The following is a 22,335-nucleotide window of genomic DNA, read 5'->3' as shown; positions in this document are numbered from 1 at the left end:
GACATCATTTAATAGCAAGATACTTAAAAACTTTGAAGATCACAATAAGATTTATTTTAACTTTTAAAAGCCACAGATAAATTTCAAATGGGTCACTTTAGAAGGAGCAGCATAGCTGAAAAAATATTGTCCTAATAGTGTGTTCAGGAAGCAAACCAATTCTCAGCAGAGATCATTTTTATGAACTACCTTCTGACTGACCCACACAAATGTTCAAATGGAAAACTCTATCACTCACTAGGTATGACGCTGAAATAGAAAATGGTCACATAGACCCTTTGTTTATTTTGTTTTTTCAAGTGAAGACCAAAAGAAAATAGGGAGCTTGAGAAAAGTTGATAGAAAAAAAAAATCGCTTTAGTGCTATTGCCACATTGAGAGAGAAGGTACACTGTAAAAAATGCCAACAAGACACTGAAGACTCATTCACAGAAAGATACAGTAGATGAGCTCTGTCTTATCAGAGTAGAATTGATTGTAACATTTCTTAACCATATGGCTTCCTTCATAAAGGACATAGCAATGTTTTCATTCAGCTAAAGTAATCTCAAAGTAATCTGCTAAATGGGCTTTACTATGATGCCTTACAAATGAGATCACTCACGTCTGCCAGATCAGCCATATTTATTATTGCGGTAAAAAATGATGGGAGAAACAGGCACTTGTTGATGAATGGGGAAAGCAAAAAGCAAACAAACCAACAGCAAGAAAGGATGGCAACACAATTCTATTACTGTTATATGCAAAGAACTGTCATTAAAAATTAACTTGTGTTAAGAGTTTTGTGCTATTAAACCAGCATTTTGGTTTTTAGTAAATTAACCTAATTCTCTCCAAAATATAAATGACTTTGAAATATTTTACTGTATTTTATACTGTTAATAAAATTAGAACTGTTTAGAAAAAATATGCTGAATGATAACACACAGCACCTTGCTATAAATAAAAGAAAAATATAATTGGTTTTGCAATGAAATGGTTTTTCTTAATAACATATTTAAAAACAAGACAGTGAAGTTTCGAGAATCTGCTCCCATACTTAAAAATAGATGAATAGAATATCCAGAAGCAATTATCTTATAAGCTTTAGGAATAATATCTAAAAAAATATTTTCTTCAAAAACATCTCACTGAAATGTCACCTAGAAATCTGGTATTACCAAGGTCTTCATATATAAGGAGGGCTTTTCTACAATACTTGTCTTACCGTTTATCTTAAGAGATGTTAGATTAACTGATACTGCTTGGCTGAGGAAGAGAATTGAACATGGGTCAAATGAGAATTCAAAAGCCATCCATCCTCCCCCAACACCCAGCTCCTGCTATGGAGTGGTCAACACCGTCATCTAACTCAGTACCCTGCCATGTATGTTGCCTCTCCTTTCTAATATATTTGCACTAGCATATGATTCCATCACTTCCTTTTTCCATCTCTTTCTGGAACCTTCCTGTTGTTTCTGGTAGACACATGTGTATGTTCAGCCATTGTACTAACCTTTGACTACTGCCTGCTGTGATAAAACACTGCCATTTGCCCTAAAGATCCTTGAGAGATACCACCCACCTAGTTAGCCTAGTTCAAAATCCTCTACAGTAAAAATCACATACTCTGTCCTCCCTCTGTCCCAATCCAGTTCTCTGCAAGCCTCAGGAACACATTGTTAACTCAAACCAAAGCAGTATCATGACCTGTTAACATCGTTCCTCTATTGTCCTTCGAATCATACTTTCCTAAACGGCTTCTGATCCAAGTTTCTCTAGAAAATCTTTGTCAATTGATTTCAGTCTTTTTCCACATTCTTGGTATGATCTTTGACTTCCGTCAATCCATCACTCTGGTTTCTAACACAATTATGAACTTATTTTTGCCTTAAAGCCCCAATAGGTAACTGCTCTAAATATTAACTAGAGGGGAAAAAAATATAGCTATATATCTTTGTATTGTGTCTTATTGCATTTTTGTCCACATACACTGAAAATATATGGGCACATGATTCTGAAAATCAGAGTCTAGAGATTAGTCATCCTGTCCAATGTCTTCATTTGACAGACAAGAAAATTGAGGCTCAGGAGGTGTATAGTGGTGTCCGAAGCCGCAATGCAAGCTACTAGGTTGGTGCAAAAGTCACTGTGGTTTGAAAGGTTAAAAAAAAAAGGCAAACACCGCAATGACTTTTGCACCCACCTAACAGTAAGCTATCTCAGTGGCTCTCAATTTGGATACTCCTAGAGAAAATGAAATTCCCAGACCTATGAAGTTCATTTCCTGTGAATCCTAACTGAGACAAATAATTGAGCACCAACTGAAGGCTCTTTTGGTTATTTAATTATACTTAACTCGAACTTATTGAATTCTTGTTGGGGACTTGCTCTCGTTGACTCCCACGACCAGTGTGTGAGGGAAGTGTTATCATCCTGCTGTTTAGGGGCCACCTCAGGAAGCCGCGGATAATCTAATGATTTAGCGGGTCACATAGGAAGAAATCGCAAAGGCAGAATTCAGACCCAAGACTCTCTTTACCTTACCACCCCCAGCCACCTCAAAAATTGTAGGGGTCAACGACAGTCAGTCTACTCTATTTTACTGAGAGCAGCTGGTTAAATCACCTTTGTTGAAGTAAAGGAGATAAATTTTGCACTGCCGATAAGATCCAGAGGACATTGTTCCCAAATGGAACTTGTATATAAAGGCTAGGAATCTGGACACAACTGATCCTAACCATTGGAAAAGATCATAAAAGCTGCCCATGTACCCATTCCTAAATCATTGCCAATATTTCTAAATGCAATTATACTCCAAAAGTCAATTTGTCTGTACTGACATATGCAAATGCTGCCAGGCAACAGCAGAAGCATGTCAAACTGCCCAAAGCCAATCACAGGGTAAAACAGCAAGAATTCACTGCATGCATTTATCTTTTATAATGATGTGCTCATGGTTTCTGGCCCTAGTTTTTGTGCCTCTGCCTCCATTTTATAAATGAGGGGGAAAAAAGTACATCGTTTCTAATATGTCGTTCCCATACAGGATCTTACATATTTTAGTGACATTTTAAGAAACCGAGCCCATGATAGTGTACTAATTTGCTCAGCAGTCATTTGTGGCAATGCTGGATGAATTAGGGAAGAGAAGGCTGATTATGAAGAGCAGAAAGCTCTTATTTAGGCAAAAGAAAAAACAACAATAACAACAAAAAAATCTTGGTAATCAACAATGATGAGAAGGGAGTCTTAGGAAAAGGTAGATGACAACTTGCTAGTACTTTTGTAAAATCGGATGCAGTTTTAAGTTGGTGGAGTTTAGCAGGGGTTCTCTTTAAAAGGAAATTCACAAACTTGAGAATCATTATTTGATTGTGTGCAGTTTTCATCAGTGCTAGTCTGATTAGATTTAATAAACTAAATTTCTGTTGCCTGGCATCCAGGAAAAAATAAGTGACTTTCTTCTTTTTAAGGAAATAATAGCTTCTACTCAGCTAAGCTAGAACAGCCTTTACATGTACATTGTAACCTTAATGAACAACATATCCTGCTCAGGACTCCCATTCAATGTCCTCCTAAGTGCACTCTTGCCCAGCACAGCCTATGTTATCTAATCAAGGATGCACCAATATGCCTAGTAACCCTCCACTTCAGGAGTCCTCGAAGGATATGGAACAAGGAAATATTAAATCAACAATTAAGAAACTGAACCAGCATATTATCAGTTTTGACTTTATAAGAATCACTGTAAACTCCGAAGACTTTAGAAACAAAACAAACCCCCCCCCCACACACACACACACACGGATCCAGATACAAAGACTTAAGAAAAAAGAACCAAAGCAAACACAGTAATCCTTCAAAACACAAGATAAATACCTAAATAACTCTAAAAATAATCTATACTTAGAGACTTTCAAGTAGAACGACAGAAGATGAGGAAGTATTTCTTAATTATGATGTTCAAGCTTTTCAGGTATCAATCAGCTAGTTCATAGACCACATGACATATTTTCTGTACAAATAAACTCCCCCTTTGTGAGAAGCAGTCAATTAGTAATTACTGCTCCATACAGGATTTTTATAAGGCTTGATATACCTTATTTTTTTTCAAAACATTCCCACACAGGTAATGAAACCACACTAACCCCATAAAGCCAAACATGCAAACTCAAATAAATATGCAAATTATATTTTTGGTCCCCCTCTAACCATCATGACTTTATAATAAATATGCATATTATTATACATATAATTTAAATATACATACACACATTTAAACATAGTAAAAACAACACATAATTCTGATTTTTCTAAATGTTTAATTTGGCATTGAAATCAGCCGTGTCCACTTAAAATAATGTGGAGAATGTCTTTCACACAACTACGCCTCTGTTTCCTTTCTTTACTAGTATACTCCTAATTCTTGCTCTGTTCATTTTAATGCATTATTGTTTCATAATACAATACCACAAATTGCAAATTACATTTGGCTCAAGAAGTGATTATGAAAACTACTATCACTGCTGCCTTTACCCAAATAACTCTGATAATAATGAGAGATTGATTGAGCTCTAAGCAGCCCAAGTGATGAGAAGGGTCAATTTGAACATTTCTATTAAGCTTCTTTTGTTAAACCCAACACTTTGCCAGGTCAGAGGCAAATTATCATACCCTGCATCTGGTTACCATGGTTTTCCTTTTCCTAAAGCATCAGAACAATTTAGTAAGTGGTACTGCCCCAAAGGCAGTCCCCGTGAGAAATGCTAATGAGACCTAAGTCAAAAAACACATCTATTTAAAAAGCACAGTTGAAAGAAGAAAAAGGTAGAATAGTATTTTACTATACACCTTTTTTCTATTAGGACAAAGAATGAAAGGTATTTAGTAACACAGATAATCCTAATCATTTCTGTTACCAGTTGCCTATCTGATAATCAAATTGGCATGCAGGTTGTAAATGTGTATGAGGTAATGTAAACACATACACAAGTTACAGATATCTTTTCTGAGTCATAAATTTTCACCCTCAATTAAATATGTACTGGGATTCAAATTCAATGTTTTAACTATTGATGGAGACCTAGTTACCGGTGTAGCTGAAATACCCTCACAAATGTTCTTATCCTTATGTTTACAGAGCAAATGAAAGTGACAGACACAGAATACGGTCACTGAAGTGTGGGGAATGGAGGGGAACAGACTTTTTGTAAAGCTCCTGGAAACTCTGAAAGAAGAAAACTTCCCCAAAGATCTCATTATCATATCAGTAAGTTAAGGTGTCATTCAGTAAGTTTTTCTGTGGATGATAGGAAACAATTTCTGTTGATTCCCGTCTCTCAAAGAGTGATCTCTACAGAGTAATTTAAGAGGTGCAGATTTCCATGTTTTACCTTTCAGTTGATTTGCATATTGGGCTCTGGCGGCACACTGAGGTGAGCTGGAGGCTACACCTAATTCTTAGAACAGAGAAGAGAGCGGATTCCTGCAGAGTCTGCCCCTACCCATGGCAACACGCACTGTCCACCTGAATCACACTACCCTCTTACAGGACAAGGGACTAACGGTCATATATTTGGTTAAAATCAGTGTGCTTGCATTTAACACATAAACATTTAATAAGTAAACAAGATGATCATGTGGCACCAAAATACGGCAATCACTCTCTTTTCCAGAAAAGATTCTTCACTCTTCTGTGCTGCGATTTCACTCTGCCAGCATGCAGAGCTGTGCATGTTACTCATGACTCAACTGTGATTAGAACCCAGCTAGTAACAAGGATCTGAAATTTGGGGATGGTTTTAGGGACCAGTGACAGGGCTTGGAATGAGAAGACCTGTTGTTACGTGTCTTATCTCCAATCAGCATGCTCAAGTGAAAGGGAACATGAAATTCGACAAATGCAAACCACCACATTTTCCCTTATTTGACTAAATAGTTCAACAAGGGTTCAAATATAGAACTTGTTGATTTGTGTACTGGCCTGGAATTCCTCTCATCCCAACTCATTTCCATCTCCTAAGAATGTCACGTCTTCACTGCCTGCTGTGTGGTCTGAGGCTCCACCAACTTGCTAGCAAGCACAAGCCAAAAAGCAGGGCTCTGGAAGCACACGACGTGTCTGTCCAATTAGCTGTCCAGCAACCAGAGCCAATACCGCTAATATCAGTGCACATTCTCAAGTCTCCCAGTTGCTCTGACAGGATATCATTATGTTGCTTTTCCTTGGCTGAAGTTTGAAACTGTCTGGTCCACACTAGTGTATATATCATGGTGTATTAGCAAACCCCACTTCATTGAGGACAGTACATATATTTCTACCCCAAAGGATAGAAATGACCCATATGTCTTTTTAGCAGAAGCTCTCAGATTATCTATCTATCTAACGCAGAAATAATTAATCTAATGAAAGAAAAGCCCATGAGAAACGAACATAACAAATAACGAGTTGACAGAGGTATAATACCTTAACATTTCAAAAAACTTTCCATACACATCCTTTCAGTTAGTTCTTAAAATGAAATGTAAAGACTGTGGAAATGAGGAAACTGAGGCTGATAGGTTAAATGCCACGACTGGGTTGGCATGAAAGAGCTTCAAACTCTAAATCCCAAATTCTTTCTACTACAGAATACCCTTCTCCTTCTCAAACTGACCTCAACCTCTTCGAATGCCTCGCAGATTCTTCATGTTGATTTATGTTAAGAGTTCATGAATTAAAGTAAATCCTTATTTATTACACCGAAATCATATTAAAAAATAAACATTAAGAAAGATTATTATGTAAGCATCCTAAATGTGGCAATACTAACTAGCCTGTAAAATCCTGGAGAGTGGTCCATGTAATTTTAACTCTTAAGTGTTCACCAAAATGCATGGTGTAGTGTTCCTCCACACAGAATAAAAGACATAGACATGTCGCTGATGGATGGACCTGACGACACTCAGACACAAAACACTGAAGAACTAGGGGAACTTCTCTGAAGATCAATAAAATTACACGTCACACAGTAGTTGAGACTGGGTGGGGCAGGGTTTCTCAACTTTGGCATCAGTGAAATTTTGGGCCAGATAATCCTATAAGGGGTTTGGGGGGCGGCTCTCTTGTACATCACAGGATGCTTAGCAGCATCCTTGGCCTCCAGCCATTACATGTGAGTAGTACCCTCTTCCCAATTGTGACAACCAAATAAGTGACCAGAGACTGTCAAAGGTCAAAACCCTGGAGGATGAACACCACTAGGTGAGTGTTGAAGACAACTAAGTTCAAAATCATATCTTTATTATTTATGAAGAAGAGGATTAAAAGCAAAGTGGAAGGTACATTGGTCTTCACCCGCACATGCTCCATTTATTTCAGGATTACTTCCTAAACACTGAAGAAACAAGTCTCTTTCTACTGAGATGGTTAACATTGAATGAAGATGACCATCTGAATCTTAGAAGACAAGATCCGTATGCTGTAACCCAAGAATACATTTGGAGAATGTATCCATAAAAACCAGCAGAATAAAAAGGCACCTAAGTAAGTATAATCAATATGAGAAAACTGATTAAGAGCTTGTACTAAAAATAAAACAGAAATCAGAAAGACATGGGTTATTTGGTGTGTGACAACTGGAACTATTAAATAATAATAAAAATACTGTCTATAAAAAATTAGTAGCAAATGAAATATAATTGTGTTTTTAAATATGTAGCACACACTGCTGGAAGAAATCCTCACTCACTAAAAAAAACAGAAGAATTTTCTAAGAAAAATACTTATATATTCATCCCTCCTCCACTTCCAGGTGAGAGGTCCTCTGGGCTCCCCAAGTTGGAAAGATCATGGCCACTTTAAGTGGCAGATATAATGTTTCACAGTATTTGTGCTCTACTCCCTGTCTTTTTGGTTAAGCCAAAATGATCTGGCTGGTGGTGGATGGGCTTGGCCAGCACAATAGAGTGAGCGTGGACAACAGCCCAGGCCTACAAAGCAGCTGCAATTTCAGAGGCCTGAGGCCACCTGGCTTCAGAACCAGAGAGCTGGAGAGGCAGGTCCCAGGAGAAGGCACTCCACAGCAGGTACTCCTAGTTGTCTACCCCATATCCATTCTCCTCTTCTTCCTTAGAAGTGGAACCCTGGTTTGGTAGGGAAAGGAAACATGCCTATTTGAGATAAAACTACGTTTCCCAGCCTCCTTGGAAAACAGGAACGGAAGAAACAGTAAAGAGCATAAACATTGCAGCCAGATTCCTGAGTCAAATCTCTTACTAGCGAGGTGACGCAGAGCCATGGGACTCACTGTGCTGGTAACTCAACCTCTTAGAGTCTCAATTCTTCTTTGATAAAATGCAGCCACCCTCATAATCTAATTTTGAGAATTCAATGAATTATACACTTCCTGTATGTTGGCACATATAAGCACTCCATAAATATTAACTATTTTATTATCATTGTGACTCTTAGTTTCTGGTTCATAAAAGTAGATGATGGGACTTCTGGCAAAAATCCTTAAAATGGGGACTGACACCACTAGAAATTGCCTCTTCCTGTTCCTGCTTAGAATTCTGACAAGATGGCTAGAGTTGTAACCACAAAGTGACAGGGAGGACAGACATACATGGGAAGACACTCATGTTCATAGCAGCATTAGTCACAATAGCCAAAAGGTGAGAGTAAACTGCGTCTGTCAGTGGTCAAATGGATAAACAAAATGTGGTCTATACTCACAATGGAATGTTATTCAGCCTTAAAAAGGAAGGAAATTCTGACACTACAACATGGATGAACCTTGAGGACATTATGCTAAGTGATGTAAACCAGTGACAAAAAGATAATCACTGTATGATTCCACTTACTATTCGGCGGTAAGAAAAGATGATATAGGAACATTTGTGACAACATGGATGGATCTTGAGAGAGTATTGCTGAGCGAAATAAGTCAGACAGAAAAAGCAGAGAACCATGTGATTTCACTGATATGTGGTATATAAACCAAAAACAACAAAAGAACAAGACAAACAAATGAGAAACAGAAACTCATAGACACAGATAATAGTTTAGTGGTTGCCAGAGGGTAAGGGGAGTGGGGGGTGGGAGATGAGGGTAAGGGGGATCAAATATATGGTGATGGAAGGAGAACTGACTCTGGGTGATGAACACACAATGGGATTTATAGATGATGTAATACAGAATTGTACACCTGAAATCTATGTAATTTTACTAACAATTGTCACCCCAATAAATTTAATAAAATAAAATTTAAAAAAAAATCACTGTATGATTCCACTTAAATGAAGTAACTAGCGTAGTCAAATTCAGAAAGACAGAACATAGAAAGGAATAGGAAAAGGGTAAATGGGTTTAGCGTTTAAAGGGCACAGAGTTTCTATTTTGAAAAATGAAAAGACTTTTGGAAATGGATGGTGGTGATGGATGCACAACAATTTAATACCACTGAACAGTACACTTAAAAATGAATGAGATGGTAAATGTTGTGTGTACTTTACCACAATTAAAAAAGTAAAATACATATTAAGGGTGGCTGAATAAAAAAGAAGGTAGTGACACTGGTGACACTCGGGCCACCATACAAGCCTTGGACTGCCAATCTCCAGACGTCTTTTAAATTAGAGAAAAGTAAGTGCTGCCTTGTTTAAACCACAGTTACCTGGGTCTGTGTTACAACTAAAACAATTTCTCACTGATAAAATCATGGAGCTAAAAAGGCAAGAAGAGGTGTTCCTTTTTATAAATTTGGCTTCCCAGAGAAAAGGAGAATATATCTGCAACATCTTTGTAAATGATCCCATCTTCACATCAATACTTCAGTGGTTCAGTCCTATAGTTCAGCAACTTTCTCCTCAAAGTCAATCATGGTGGCCAACAGAGGGCAAGATGGAGCCAACAGCCTTCCAAAACGGTAAGAGCAGAATTAATTGAGACAACTGAAAATAACCACCAAATTGAAGCCCCATCTATTCAGGTCAACACTGCCATTCTAGCTGACAACGACCTTCAGTATGAAGACTAGAAGAAAGCAATATTCCATGACTCAGAAATGACTTTCTTTCCATTGTTTCTGGTACTATCCAGGTACTCTCCAGTTGGTGAGTGAACAGGGTTTAACACACTTTCTTTTATTTTGACTGTTAATAGGGGTTTCTCTCTAATTAGATGGCTGCCTATCAGCTGCATGTATACAGAACAGTAGAGGACACTTCTAAAAGACTAGATCCTTTTCCATTGACTAACGGAATAGTATGAAAATTCTGCTTTAGTGAAGTATATATCTTCCATCTCACAAGAAAAATAATGTTCAAAGGAGTTTTGCCAAACTAAATAGACAGGGGTCTACTCTAAGAGTAAAAGTATAGAATTTTGACAGTAAAGATAATAAGACCCATATGGATAAAACTATATTTAAATATGGGAACTTTCCAAGACAGAGTTCCATAGGAAAAATGTTTTCATAAATTTTTTCTGTTTATTAAAATTGAAAAGGCAGATCTAAAATCTTAGTAATAACCTATTTAAAGATTGTAATGGTATCTGACTATGGCCAAACAATAGCTAACTAGTTACATTTTCTACTTTTTAAAAATAATAGTCTGTCTATAATATTTTATTATTGAAAATATAAAAGAAATCCAAATTGTGTCAGAGCAGGAAATACATAAAATTCTACACTTTCCTGGGAAATATATTTGCAGAAAGAAATCTAATTGAAATATTTTTGAATGCATCAACGACTATAAAGTGCATAATACATAGAATGATTCATATTAAAAATGCATGTAAAAATAATAAAAATATTTTTTAAAAAATAATTCATGCAAGCCGAGCACAGCTAGGAACCCTTCGGAAAACACCAACAAACTAAAATCTTGGGTATAATCAGTATACCAATTTCAATAGTCTATGTAAAGCATTAATAGTCTGGACACACCCAACACTTTATATCCCCTTGGATAGAACTTAAAAGATGACCAGTATTACCTTGAAAAATAAAGATATCTGCAAATCACAGTTTATTTCATTTTTTTTTTTGAAGCCACAGGAATGAAAACATTCACGAACCTTGGGAAAATCAGTCCTAGGAAAACAGTCTGAACATGTATGCAAGTATAGAGTAAGGAGTCCTGGGTTATGGGTTATAATGACTAAATGTCACCAAAACAAACAAACAAACAAACAAAAAGGTTTTAAAAAAGGTAATTATAAGCTGGCACTTTGCTTAACACTCTATTTAACTGATCTAAGTACTCTTCTTGCTTTATAAACATAAGTGAAAACTGGAACTACTACTGTTAGAGAGTAGCTGATGTCCTCATGACCCACACCCTCTCCGGTGAATACCACAACTGCCAGCACAAGAGAAAAGAGAAACAGCTAGTGGATGAATGATTAATTCTCTCACCAGTGAAGGTAAGAAGTGATCCCGTATCAATAAAGCTTATCATTAAATTTATTTTTCCTCCAAGTTATATTTTGGTAATAATTTAGAAAAATAATTCCTTATATCCTGATGTCTACAATCCTTTGTGAAAATCCACACTTGGGATGAGTATGTCACTTAATTGTCATTTCTATTACTCAAAAATAAATATGGAAAGCTGGCACAGGTTTCTGTGTTTGTATAGGGAGTGTTGGGGGGAAAAGGAGCTTTGCTTCTTAAAATCAAAATTAACATATGATATCCTTACCTTGGAACAAACATTAGCATCAGCAGATTCTGTCTGTAGCGGCATCATCCAGAAACACTAAACTACATCACGTAACAATGGGTAACCATTCAAAATTGGCCCAGTAACATCTACTGACATTCATAATTCCCCCGCAGCCAAGGCCATGAGTACCTTTGTCCTCTCAGCAGGAACACTGTTGACCACGGCCTTCTGATGAATAAAACACATACTCTAGCCTTGGCTTTCATGACCGCCCTCTTCTGGTTTTCCTGCTCTCTCTACACAGGCCTCTTCTCAGTCACCAACACCTCCTTCCGCCGGCCGACTCCCCACTCTGAGCTGCCCCCCATATGTGCAGAGTCCGCAGAACTCTGGCTTTAGCCTGTTTCTCCTCTCCTGTGCACACTTCCCAGACAATCCCTCCACTACTACTGCCATGGGGTCAAGTATCACCTTTTCGGGCCAGCCCCGCGCTCTCATCTGACCACCAGTCACCTCCATTTGAGCAGATCGCAGACAAGTAAAAATCAGATTCAACATATGCCGTTTCCTCCAACGATGACCCTCCTCCAGTGTTTCCAAGTCAGTTTGTGACTATCCACCCAGGTGATGAGGCCAAAACCATGGAAATTACTTCCTACTGTGCCTTCTCTCTTGTTTTTTACATCTAACCAAATAAAGTCCCCTAGCTTCCTTCTGGGGGAAAAAAAATTTATATATATTTATATATATATATATATATATATATATATATATATATATATATATATATATATATATAGAGAGAGAGAGAGAGAGAGAGAGAGAGAGAGAGAGAGAGATCTATATATCTATATATCTATATCTATATCTATATAAAATCTGTCCCCACAGCCACCACCATTTCTGGTCATGATTTTCACAACAGCTACCTGTTCCTGGCATTCACTCTGGTTTAGCCCTTTCGTTTACTCTACATACTGTGGTTACAGTAACCTTTTAATTTTCTAAAAAACTGTAAATTTTATCCAGCCCTTCTCTGGCATGGCTTCCCATTATCCTTAGGACCAGGCCAGTCTGCTTCTTCAGCACTTGCAGGCTCCTCCCCGCCACCCACCACAAGCCTAGACGATGGCCACCTCCGAAACAGTATTTTTCAAATTATGTGCTGCAACCCATTAAAGATGTAAAATTGGTTTGGTGAGACTCACCTACTATTTTTTTAAATGAATTATAGAATAACAGTAGTAACAAATACAGCAGTATTTACACAGTGCATTCTTTGTACAAGGAGGGGTTCTAAAGAGCTGCGTATATATGAACTCATTTTAGATTCAAAACAACCCTGAGAAGCAGGTGCCGTATTATCTATACTTTACAATTGAAAAAAAGCACAGAGATGTTCATTAACTTTCCCCAAACACAAGGCTGGTGAATGTACAACTGGGATTTGGAGCCACACTGTACAACTTCAGAGTCCAGCCTTAACCACTGTTCTCTGCTGCCTCTCAGCAACGTCCATCAGAACGCATCAGAGAGAGGAAAGGCACACGTTACCTTGTGCTATGTTTTAGTTACCGCTGTATGTGTCTGTACAGGGGGTTGCAAGGTGGAACGTATTTCTTACTGCAGACCATGGCAAAAAAAGTTTGAATACCCCAATGCAAAATGCTCCTTTCCCTTAGAACCCACTTCAGAGAGAGCATTCAAAACCTCTTGTGGCTCTTAGGGGACACATTAGCTTCTGCAGGGAAGCTGACTCTGACCCTTAGTCTGGGTGAGGTCCACTTGCTCTGCGTTTGCACATCCATGCCCACAGCCCCTTTCATGGTACCTGCTTGCTGAGTGCCTGTCTTCTCTCCGTCCCACCCACCACTAGCATCCTTGCACCTATCATGACGCTTAGCATACATATAGTAGGCCTCCAGGAAATATCAGGGGAATGTGCGAGTTAATGGCTTTACCGTACAATTACTACAAAATCATAGACATTCTACAACGAGACTTGAAAAAAATCCACCTGCTCATTGTTAGAAACATTTTGCCAGGTGAGTAAAACACTCAACTTACTTCACTGCCCGGGTGTGTCTATGCCTGTACCTACTGTGCTTGCTTCTGAGTCCCGTGACACTGCAGCGGACAGCGGGGCTAGAAGGGGACTGGATAAGGGAACGAAGCTGTTCCCTTGAGAGATAACCAGGGCCAGACGCCCACACCCGCCCAACACTAGGTTACTGGCCTTTCCAGCCAGAAGCACCGAGCTGCGGAACGTACTCAGCAGGCTACACTTCACAAGCTGTAGCCTCCTTTGGCTCCAGATCTGCTGCTCTCACCTGCCAATTGGCAAAGGAGCAGCAAAAGTTAATCTTTAATAAGATACTTATCATTAAGTGCTGAAATATGATTGCCCATCAGGAGGTTTACTGCTCATTTATACTTACCTGAATGTTGCGACACAGCAAACCAAGTTTATTTTAGGGCAATTGTGTTTTCCCCAGCAGGTCTAGGACAACTCAGGTGTGCAGCAGAGAGCGTTCTGCATAAATGATTACCAGTGCATTGCCCCTGTGTTCCATGTAACATCAGGCAACTGGCTGTTGCTACGCTCTAGAAAGAACACCTAAGGGAGATTTCCAGCCCGTTCGAGTACCTATCTACAGTTGGTCTCAAGTGTACTGTCTTATAACTCTTCCAGAATCAACCTATACTGAAATAAATTAAGTAGATGCTATCATTTTCTCAATTAAAAAAGGTTTTAAAAAGCACTGCATTCTAAAAGGAGATAAAATAAAAAAGAAACCTGAAATTATAGGAAGTCTAAAATAAATTTGAGATGTTTTCCTAATGATGAAAATAAGTTATTAAAGCAGCAATTAGATAAGAAATTATTTCCCGACAAGCAGCAGTGGAAATTACCCAAGGCCAGGTCTGAGGATCCCAGACAGACGCATGGGCAGATGAGCCCAAGAGGCAGGCGACTCCGAGGGAGGCTGAAGTGTCGGTGGGGACAGGGCCCTAAAGCGGAGCCTGGCCTCTGAAGCACATCCAAGGGTCAGGCAGGCTTGCTGATGTGGGGACACCGACAGGGTTCAAGTTAGAGGAAGACAGAAAACACCAGTGGATTAGGGGAGGAAGTAGACTTGGAACACATTCTGAGAAAGAAGAATGGCCTCACACTTATTTTAATAGGGTGAAAGAAAAGAAAAAGCAGCAGTGAAACAAGAGCGGAGGTACAAGAAGGTGTGTAGAAAGGGATGGGGAAAATGAGGTATAGGAACAGGCAAGGCGACATTTATAGGACTGTACAGCCATCTTGGGGGAAAAACAAGTAGGCGGTCACTTTCCTGTAGCTTTCCTGATACAGAATAAACAGGTTTGAGAGTCAGTCTTGGGGAAGGAGATGTGGCAGTTGGTAATTTTTAAATTAACAATAAAATTCCCAAGTCCTTAAAAAAGTGATTTTGGAAAGAATAAGGACCATAGACACAGAAAGCTACAGAAATCAAATAGGATAGGAACAAAAATGAAAGTCAAGTTCAAAAGATACTAACATCCACATTTCCCGGGATCTATATTTTCCATAGCACACAATGGCAATGCCATCTCACGTGATTGACGTACTAGCAACCTTGGCTCCCACACAAGTTTGGGGGTAGCAGAACACACTGGAAGAAGGCTGTTTTAGCAGCAGAGGGGGTAGGAACATGACCTTAGAGGTGGACCAGTATCCTGAATCCAAAAGTGCATTCATTCCTTGTGGCTTCACCGCTCAACCACTGTGAGAGCTTGGTAATGAGTTTACCTCCCGAACCTGTGTGTTTAGTTTCTTCATCCATAAAATGGGGCTAAAAGAGCACCTACCTTAGGATTACTATAAGGATTAAGTGGGTTATTGAAAAATAACCTTCTTAGCAGACTGCCCAGCGGTACTAACATTCAGTGAATGCTAAATGTGAACTATGCGCTATGTGAGGAACGTTCTTCTCCTAGAGAAGTCATCATGACAGCATATTACCCAACACAATCAGAAATGTGGACTAAGAAGTGATAATGGATAACCTTATACGTCAGCTGGGAGAGCAGAACTAGAGAAACCTTAAGGCAGAAAACAGGGGTATTTTGCAGTTCATTTGTGTCAGTGTAGTTCATTTCAAAGTCTCTGTTTCTTTGTATGAACAGAGAATACAAATTTAGTCCTTTATTTTCTGTTTTCATGAACTGGAATTGTTATAGAACCAAAGAGAGAGAAATAATGTTTTCAATACAAAAGAAATGCAAGTTATGTTATAAATACTACAGATAATATGAGAAAAGAAACTGAAGAGGTGAGGTTGTCCCACCCCCAGTCAAGACACAGGTAGGTGTCAGGAAGCTTCCAGGCCACAGGGGTAGGCTGGGCCCCAGGCGCTCAGCAGTGTCCACAAGGGGCTGGTGAGAAGAATGAGAAAGCTCCAGAGCACCACCTATAGGTGAGGCAGTCTGTACACTGCCCTGGGGGTGGCGTTCAGAGAGAGGAGGGGTTTTACCAGCTCATTCCCTAAGCAGCAGCTGCTCACAAAGCTTGTGACAACGAAAGCCAAGTTTCTGACTTCTTCTGGGGACAGAATCTTATACTATCTCCTCGAGCCTGACATTTTGAGGCTTAGGAAGACATGAATAGGGCAATCTTAAGTATTCCTTGCTTGAATCTATGATCCCTCAACTATACATACAACTCCTAGCCTAAAGGTTGGGGAATGCCCGAAATGAATTTCATTTAGAAATCATATCTTTTGCAAATCTGCTGTAACAGACAATAATGAAATCACTTATGGCTATTAAGAACAGAGAACATGGTAATTTCAACAAGCCAAAGAACGTGATATAAATCTGTGGAAGGTCAGACAAGGTCTGCTCTCCAGGAACTGCCTCCTCAGTCACAGGCTGCCTTTGGAAGTGACCTCATCTTTCATAGATGAGAACATACACCAACATTGCCCTGGTGTGACAAGGTGTTATAACTTGCAAAATTACTCCACATAGAAATTCCTCACATACACTCCTGCCCCCCACCCACACACACTCTAGAAATTTTATTTATTTATTCAGTTGCTCAACAAACACGTATCTTAGTCTGGATTTCACTAGGAGCTGATCTGAGACAGGGATTCAGGGCAGTGATTTAACGGCACTGTAAGAAATACTGGTGGGGAAGTGGAGATGTGATAGAGGGGAGGAAAGGCAGCCCAGGAGCGTCCTCAAGCCTGTTAGTGCTGTGGGCAAGGGGAGCTCAACCCCACAGGCCGACTCTGGGAGTGGGTGGGAGGTACGACAGGGCCTCCCCGGATGTTCGACTACAGATTCCGTGTCAGTGGGGCCTGGGACTCTGCACGTCTAACAGGCTCCAGGTGCTCTCGTGCTCCTGGTCTAAGAACCACAATTTCAGGGCTAAGGGTGCAGAGTTACGCCTTAGCGTTGTATGTCTGAGGGCCACGGGGACTGGAGGACGCTTACACTGGCATGCTTGGGTCATGACTGAGGGCTGCTCTGAGGAGGTATCATTCCTGGGCACGTCTAGCGGTCCTGCACAGAGAAGCAGCGCTTCATTCCAAGGCTTCAGAGTGGCCTCGGGAAGAGGCAGAAACTGGCTGCTGGACATTGGGGGATGCACTGAAGGGGTGTGGGCAACTCGGCATGTGTTCCATTACTGGGCACTGACTACACACCAGGCAGTCTGCTGGGGATAGAGCAGGGGAAAACAGGGTTAACAAGCCCTCTACTCTCAACTTATTATTACTATAACCCAAGTAAGTGGGAGATAGCATGTGTTCAGTGGTGGTAAATACAAAGCAAGTGGTCAGAAAGTGGGACAGGAAGTGTCAAGGGGGATGGAGGGAGGGAGCACAGTCTGCAGTGCTGGGTTGACACCCCGGAAGGCTGACATTTGAGTAAAGATGTTAAAGGTACAAGAGAGAACCTGTGGGTATTCTGGGTAGACGGATGGGCAAGGACAAAGGCTCTCGTGGGGCTGCCAGGGCCAGAAAAGAGGCGGCCAGTGTAGCTACAGGGAAGCCAGCAAAGGAAAGAGAAGGAATGAGGTCAGAGAGGTTGGGGGTTGGGAGCAAGTGCTGCAGGGTACACCAGGTGACTCTAAGGATTTTGGCTTTTACTAGGAGTGACTCAGCAGGCTACTGGGAATTGAAGAGAGGAGGGAAATGGCGTGACCTCTAGCTGTGGTGTGAAGAAGACACCATGTGAAAACATGGATAGTGGGAGCGCTACTGCCAATAACCAGGAGGAGAGAAGATGAGGGCTTCCTCACTGGACGATGGCAGCAGCATTGGGGGTGCTGAAAAGTGCTAGGATTAGAGGTATGTGTTGCAAACAGATCAAATGGGCTTTGGATTTTGAACATCAACAAGTTAAATGTGGGGCATAAGGAAAAAAAATAGGAGTCAAGAATTACTACATGGTTTTGAACCTAACTAAAAAAGAGATCTGCCCTTAACTGAGAAAGGGAGGAATGAGAGAATTTCTGAGCAAAATATCTGCAACTGAGCTCGATCATGTTACGTTTCAGATGCCTGGGCGATATTTGAATAAACATGGCAAGAATATGGCAAGACCTACAAATCTAGAATTCAAGGTGGACATCCAAGCAGCAGATGTGAATCTGGGAGTCATCAGCATGTAGGCTGTATTTAGAGCCCTGAGGCTCTATTTCCTAAGAATATAAATATTCTGTGTTACTGAAAAGAGAAAAGGAGAAGGGGACTAAGTAAGGACCGAGCATTGGGATAGTGCATTATCTGTAGAGCAAGACACAGAATTGGCAAAGGAGGCAGAAATGGAGTGAGCTGAGAAGAAGGAGGAGAGCTGGGAAGGTGGTCTCAAAGCAGAGCAAGAATCGGTGTACCCAAGTACACTTGCCGTCCCAGGGACAGGGTGAGAAGGCACGGGGAACACTCACCCATGAAGGGGCCACGGGTGACCCGGATGACAGCAGGTTTTGTGGAGCAAAGTGAGGAAGGTTTCATTGAAGGGAGTTTAACAGAGAACAGGAAACAGATGTATGCAAGTACAAATGTATCTGAGGGTTTGGTCTGAAGACTGGGAGAGAAAATGAGGCAGCAATGGGATGGGCAGGTAGGGGAAGAAAGACCTTTCTCTAAGATGGAGGAAATAGCCTAATGTAAAACAAAATGAATGATTCTGAAGAGAAAGGCAATCACTGATGATGGGGGAGAGAGAAGAAAGAACTGTGGGAAGAATGAGCAGGCCTTAGTATAAAGCATGGCTGGTTCATCCATCCCCAAACAAAATGTTATGTAGAAAGGTTAACACGAGACATAGTTATTTCACTATGATATGAAATTTAATCCAATTTTAGTCTTCTGTTTCTCAATTGGCTATTATTAAACATAGGTCAGAAGAAAACCATCCTACATTCAATTATGAAAGAGGTCACTTCCCCAGTGAATCCTTTAAAAGACTATTTGGAAGGATCAAACAATTACCCTTACACAATAATTTGTGGCTTGATAAAAATGCATTTAGAAATAACAGGTACTGATCCATTATTTTTAATGTAAAAGATATAGAGTTTGTAATGGTAACCAATAAAAAAGCATCAGATATAATATTTCCAATATATGCTGTGATAAATGTCATTAGCCGAGCCTGTCTTCCCGTACATTTTTCAATGGTGTGATAGTATTTATTTACCCTGTGTTATTAGAAAGTGAATAGTCACTAGCCTTCAATTTTCACATCAATTGTAGAAAAAAAAGATTCCATTTTCTACCCAGTCTGGAATTGAAATTGACTTAGCATCTCAGAACTGTCAAAAATTTCTTTTACGAAAAGGTTTGCTTTACAGGGGCTATAAAGTAGGTGTCATCCTTGACACTTGCATTCTATATTCATGCTGAAGGTCTATGGAAAAGAAACGTTAAAAACCGTCAGAAAGGTCTTCGGAAGGCCTAGCTGTCATGCTTTGTGCCTCCTCTGGCTTCCTTTGCAGTCAGCTTCCGTGCTGTAGATGTCAGAAGCTCTCTACTTAAAACTGCTAACAAGGAAAAGAAGAACACTTGAAGAATATGATGGCAGCTACCCTAGGAATTTTCTTTGCTAACAGGTCAACCTGACATTTATTTTCCTGTATTAAAAATGGGAACCTCTGTTTCCATTCAAATTAAAAGACGCATACATTAAGTTCTTGGGATTTACAAATCTGAAAATTACTCCAAGGAAACCTCCCAATATGTGTCCTGATAGAACAGAGCTGTTCTCAGTCCAGATGACAAACAAGAAAACAAAATTATGCAAAATTGCTCTTTTCAAATTCTTTCTTTTCTATGTCAAAGTGCTGTTCTTGTGTTTCATTTAGATGGGGACAATTTTTTACATATTTATTTTAACTGCATTCCCCAAGTCACCAGCAGATTGCACCGGATGCCATTTAATTTTACCAACGTGAACCTGGTCACATTAATCCACATGGCAATTAGGCCTGAGTCATAAAAACTACAAGTCTTGATACTTCTGACACGAACAAATAAACGCTGTTTTGTGTGCCTCCTTTCTATAAGCGAGGGCTTTTGCTTGGCGGCGGTCAGAAGCGAGGGTGAAATGGCAAGCTGCTACCTTGTCAGAGCAGAGCAAAGTGCTCCTCATGGCACGCGACCCAATTCCACAATACACTTTATTAAATGCTTTGCTTTTTCATCACACTTATTTTTAAGTGGGATGCAACCCTAACATGTTCAGAAAACAGAGCTAGCTAAATAGTCTTTGTCTGAAATCCGAAAAGGCATAAAGACCGAAGACTAATTCTTACAGGCAGAAAGCTTCATTCTAAATTAAGGACAGTCTGCGATCCACCTGGACCAGCATTTGGATCTGTGATTAGAACACTTGGCAGACAGACTCTTGCCAGAAACACTTTTATAAAAGAGTGTATGCCCTCATTCCCTGTGGTCTCAGCAAACCTCAAGGATTACTGGCCAAAGTATCTCTACTTTTTCCCATTGGAAGAACCTGCTGGTTCAGCCATCTCTGAGCACAGATATTTATTTTCCTAACCCCTTTTTTGTAGAAACTCTGTAACCCAGGAAGGCACTAAACTTTGCCCAAGAGTCACTTTCGTACTGGCCCACTTGTTCACCACCTGACGGGTGACTATCCCAACAGACATACCTCACTGCTCTTGAACTGTTAATTCTCCGCCTGCTTGTGTGCCTGGCCACACAAAACCAAAATGGTACATTATATAACTTTGAAAGCACTGATTCTAACATCCGATTGGTGTGTGCTGATGACTTCTGAATACGCCAGCAGCTAGGACTATGGTTTTCCACTATGAAAAGGGGCTAATAAAAAATGATAGGAAAAATCACTTTTCTGCCTTTTCAAGCAGTAATTTAAACCCCCAAGATTGAAATCAAAATCAGAAAGTTTCAAATTGATTAATATGGAAATTACTAAACCATCAAAACTGCTGATGTCGTAAACAAAATTCGTCAACAGCCACTAAGAATTCATTAAAAGCAGATTTATTGTTGTTGTGGTTTTTTTTTTTAAAAAAAAACGACTGTGCAATATGTGCTTCTCAAGCCATTTTTGAATCTGGTTTGTTGTTCATCTCTTCTCAGGCTTCAGTTTGGCAAGGCTAAACGAGAAACACGGTACAGACACACAGTTAGTATGTACAGGTAAGGGAAGAAGCAATAATCAATCGTGTTTGTTATTCTCTCAAGAGCCTAAAAGGTGTAATCCAGCTACAACATTAAGTTTTAAAATCTGATCGTGTGCCTCATGTTCTGAAAACTATTCCATTCTAAAAAGGGAAAGAGTGTAGTGTATCTGATTTCAACCAAACAAGGTTTCAAACTAAATTATCTATTTCCTTTTACAGAACTGAATAAAACAATGCTGCAGGGACCCAAGTCATCATTTTAAATGTAATTGGAGGATTCAACTTTAATGGTAATATTGCAACATTACTTTTGCTTTGGCTTTCCATAGTAATAAACTCTCGGCTATCACATATAGACAACAACACAAATAGATCTGAGACATGAACAATAAGGTTAGTTCTAAGAATCTTCAGTTTTAGAGTACACACAACTCTAGGACATTCAAATGACAATAATTCTTATTTTTCAGGCAAAGCAACAACAAATTGCCTTTACTCCAGGGCTGAAAGGGGAATATGCAATTTTAAATGCTTAATATCTGAAAATATTGTCCTAAACACAGGATTTTATAATCTTGTTGATTATTTCAATTTGGAGATGGGCAAAAACCAGGGCAAAAGCATGTTGCTTAACAATGCTGCTGATTTCACTTAAAAATGAACACATTTAAAACATTAAACAATAGATCTCTCCCCTTCCGAAGTATAGACTTAGTTCCCTCTTTAGTGACAATTTCATACAATCGCAGAATTCTGGGAAATATTTTATAGCATTAAATTTGACTAGCCAAGCATCTGAGAATCAAACATATACAGAGTCAAAATTTCAGACCCTCCCTCTGCTCTGCACTTTGCACTCAGAATGATTACATTAACACATCGTGTTTACCTGTTTAGTAAGCACAGTAGGTTTCTTAAATACAAAGTCATTTTAATTAAGGCAGTAGGATCTCCTTATGTGCAAAAGATGTTGTATGAACAAGGAGAAATTCATACAAACGTGATACACTTTACATTTGTTATTT

At 39.6% G+C, this 22,335-nt stretch overlaps 1 protein-coding gene across 18 annotated transcripts in view; it reads right to left on the bottom strand.

Annotated features, from left to right (window-relative positions):
• PARD3 (par-3 family cell polarity regulator) overlaps positions 1–22,335 on the bottom strand; it is a 612,084-nt gene that overhangs the window by 160,536 nt on the left and 429,213 nt on the right. For 2 of the 18 annotated variants that reach the window (XM_074324707.1, XM_074324708.1), the window contains one exon: positions 21,152–21,283. The exons of the other annotated variants lie outside the window; for them this stretch is intronic. In XM_074324707.1, coding sequence (XP_074180808.1) covers positions 21,253–21,283 — 31 coding nt within the window. In that variant the 3' untranslated portion in view covers positions 21,152–21,252. Of the gene's footprint in view, positions 1–21,151; positions 21,284–22,335 lie in introns of those variants that run through there. 18 annotated transcript variants of the gene reach the window in all.

Source organism: Rhinolophus sinicus, linkage group LG02 (genome assembly GCF_036562045.2).
Source record: "Rhinolophus sinicus isolate RSC01 linkage group LG02, ASM3656204v1, whole genome shotgun sequence".
NCBI lineage: Eukaryota > Metazoa > Chordata > Mammalia > Chiroptera > Rhinolophidae > Rhinolophus > Rhinolophus sinicus.
Note: the sequence above shows the minus strand (reverse complement) of the source record. Positions and strands in the feature narration are given on the sequence as shown.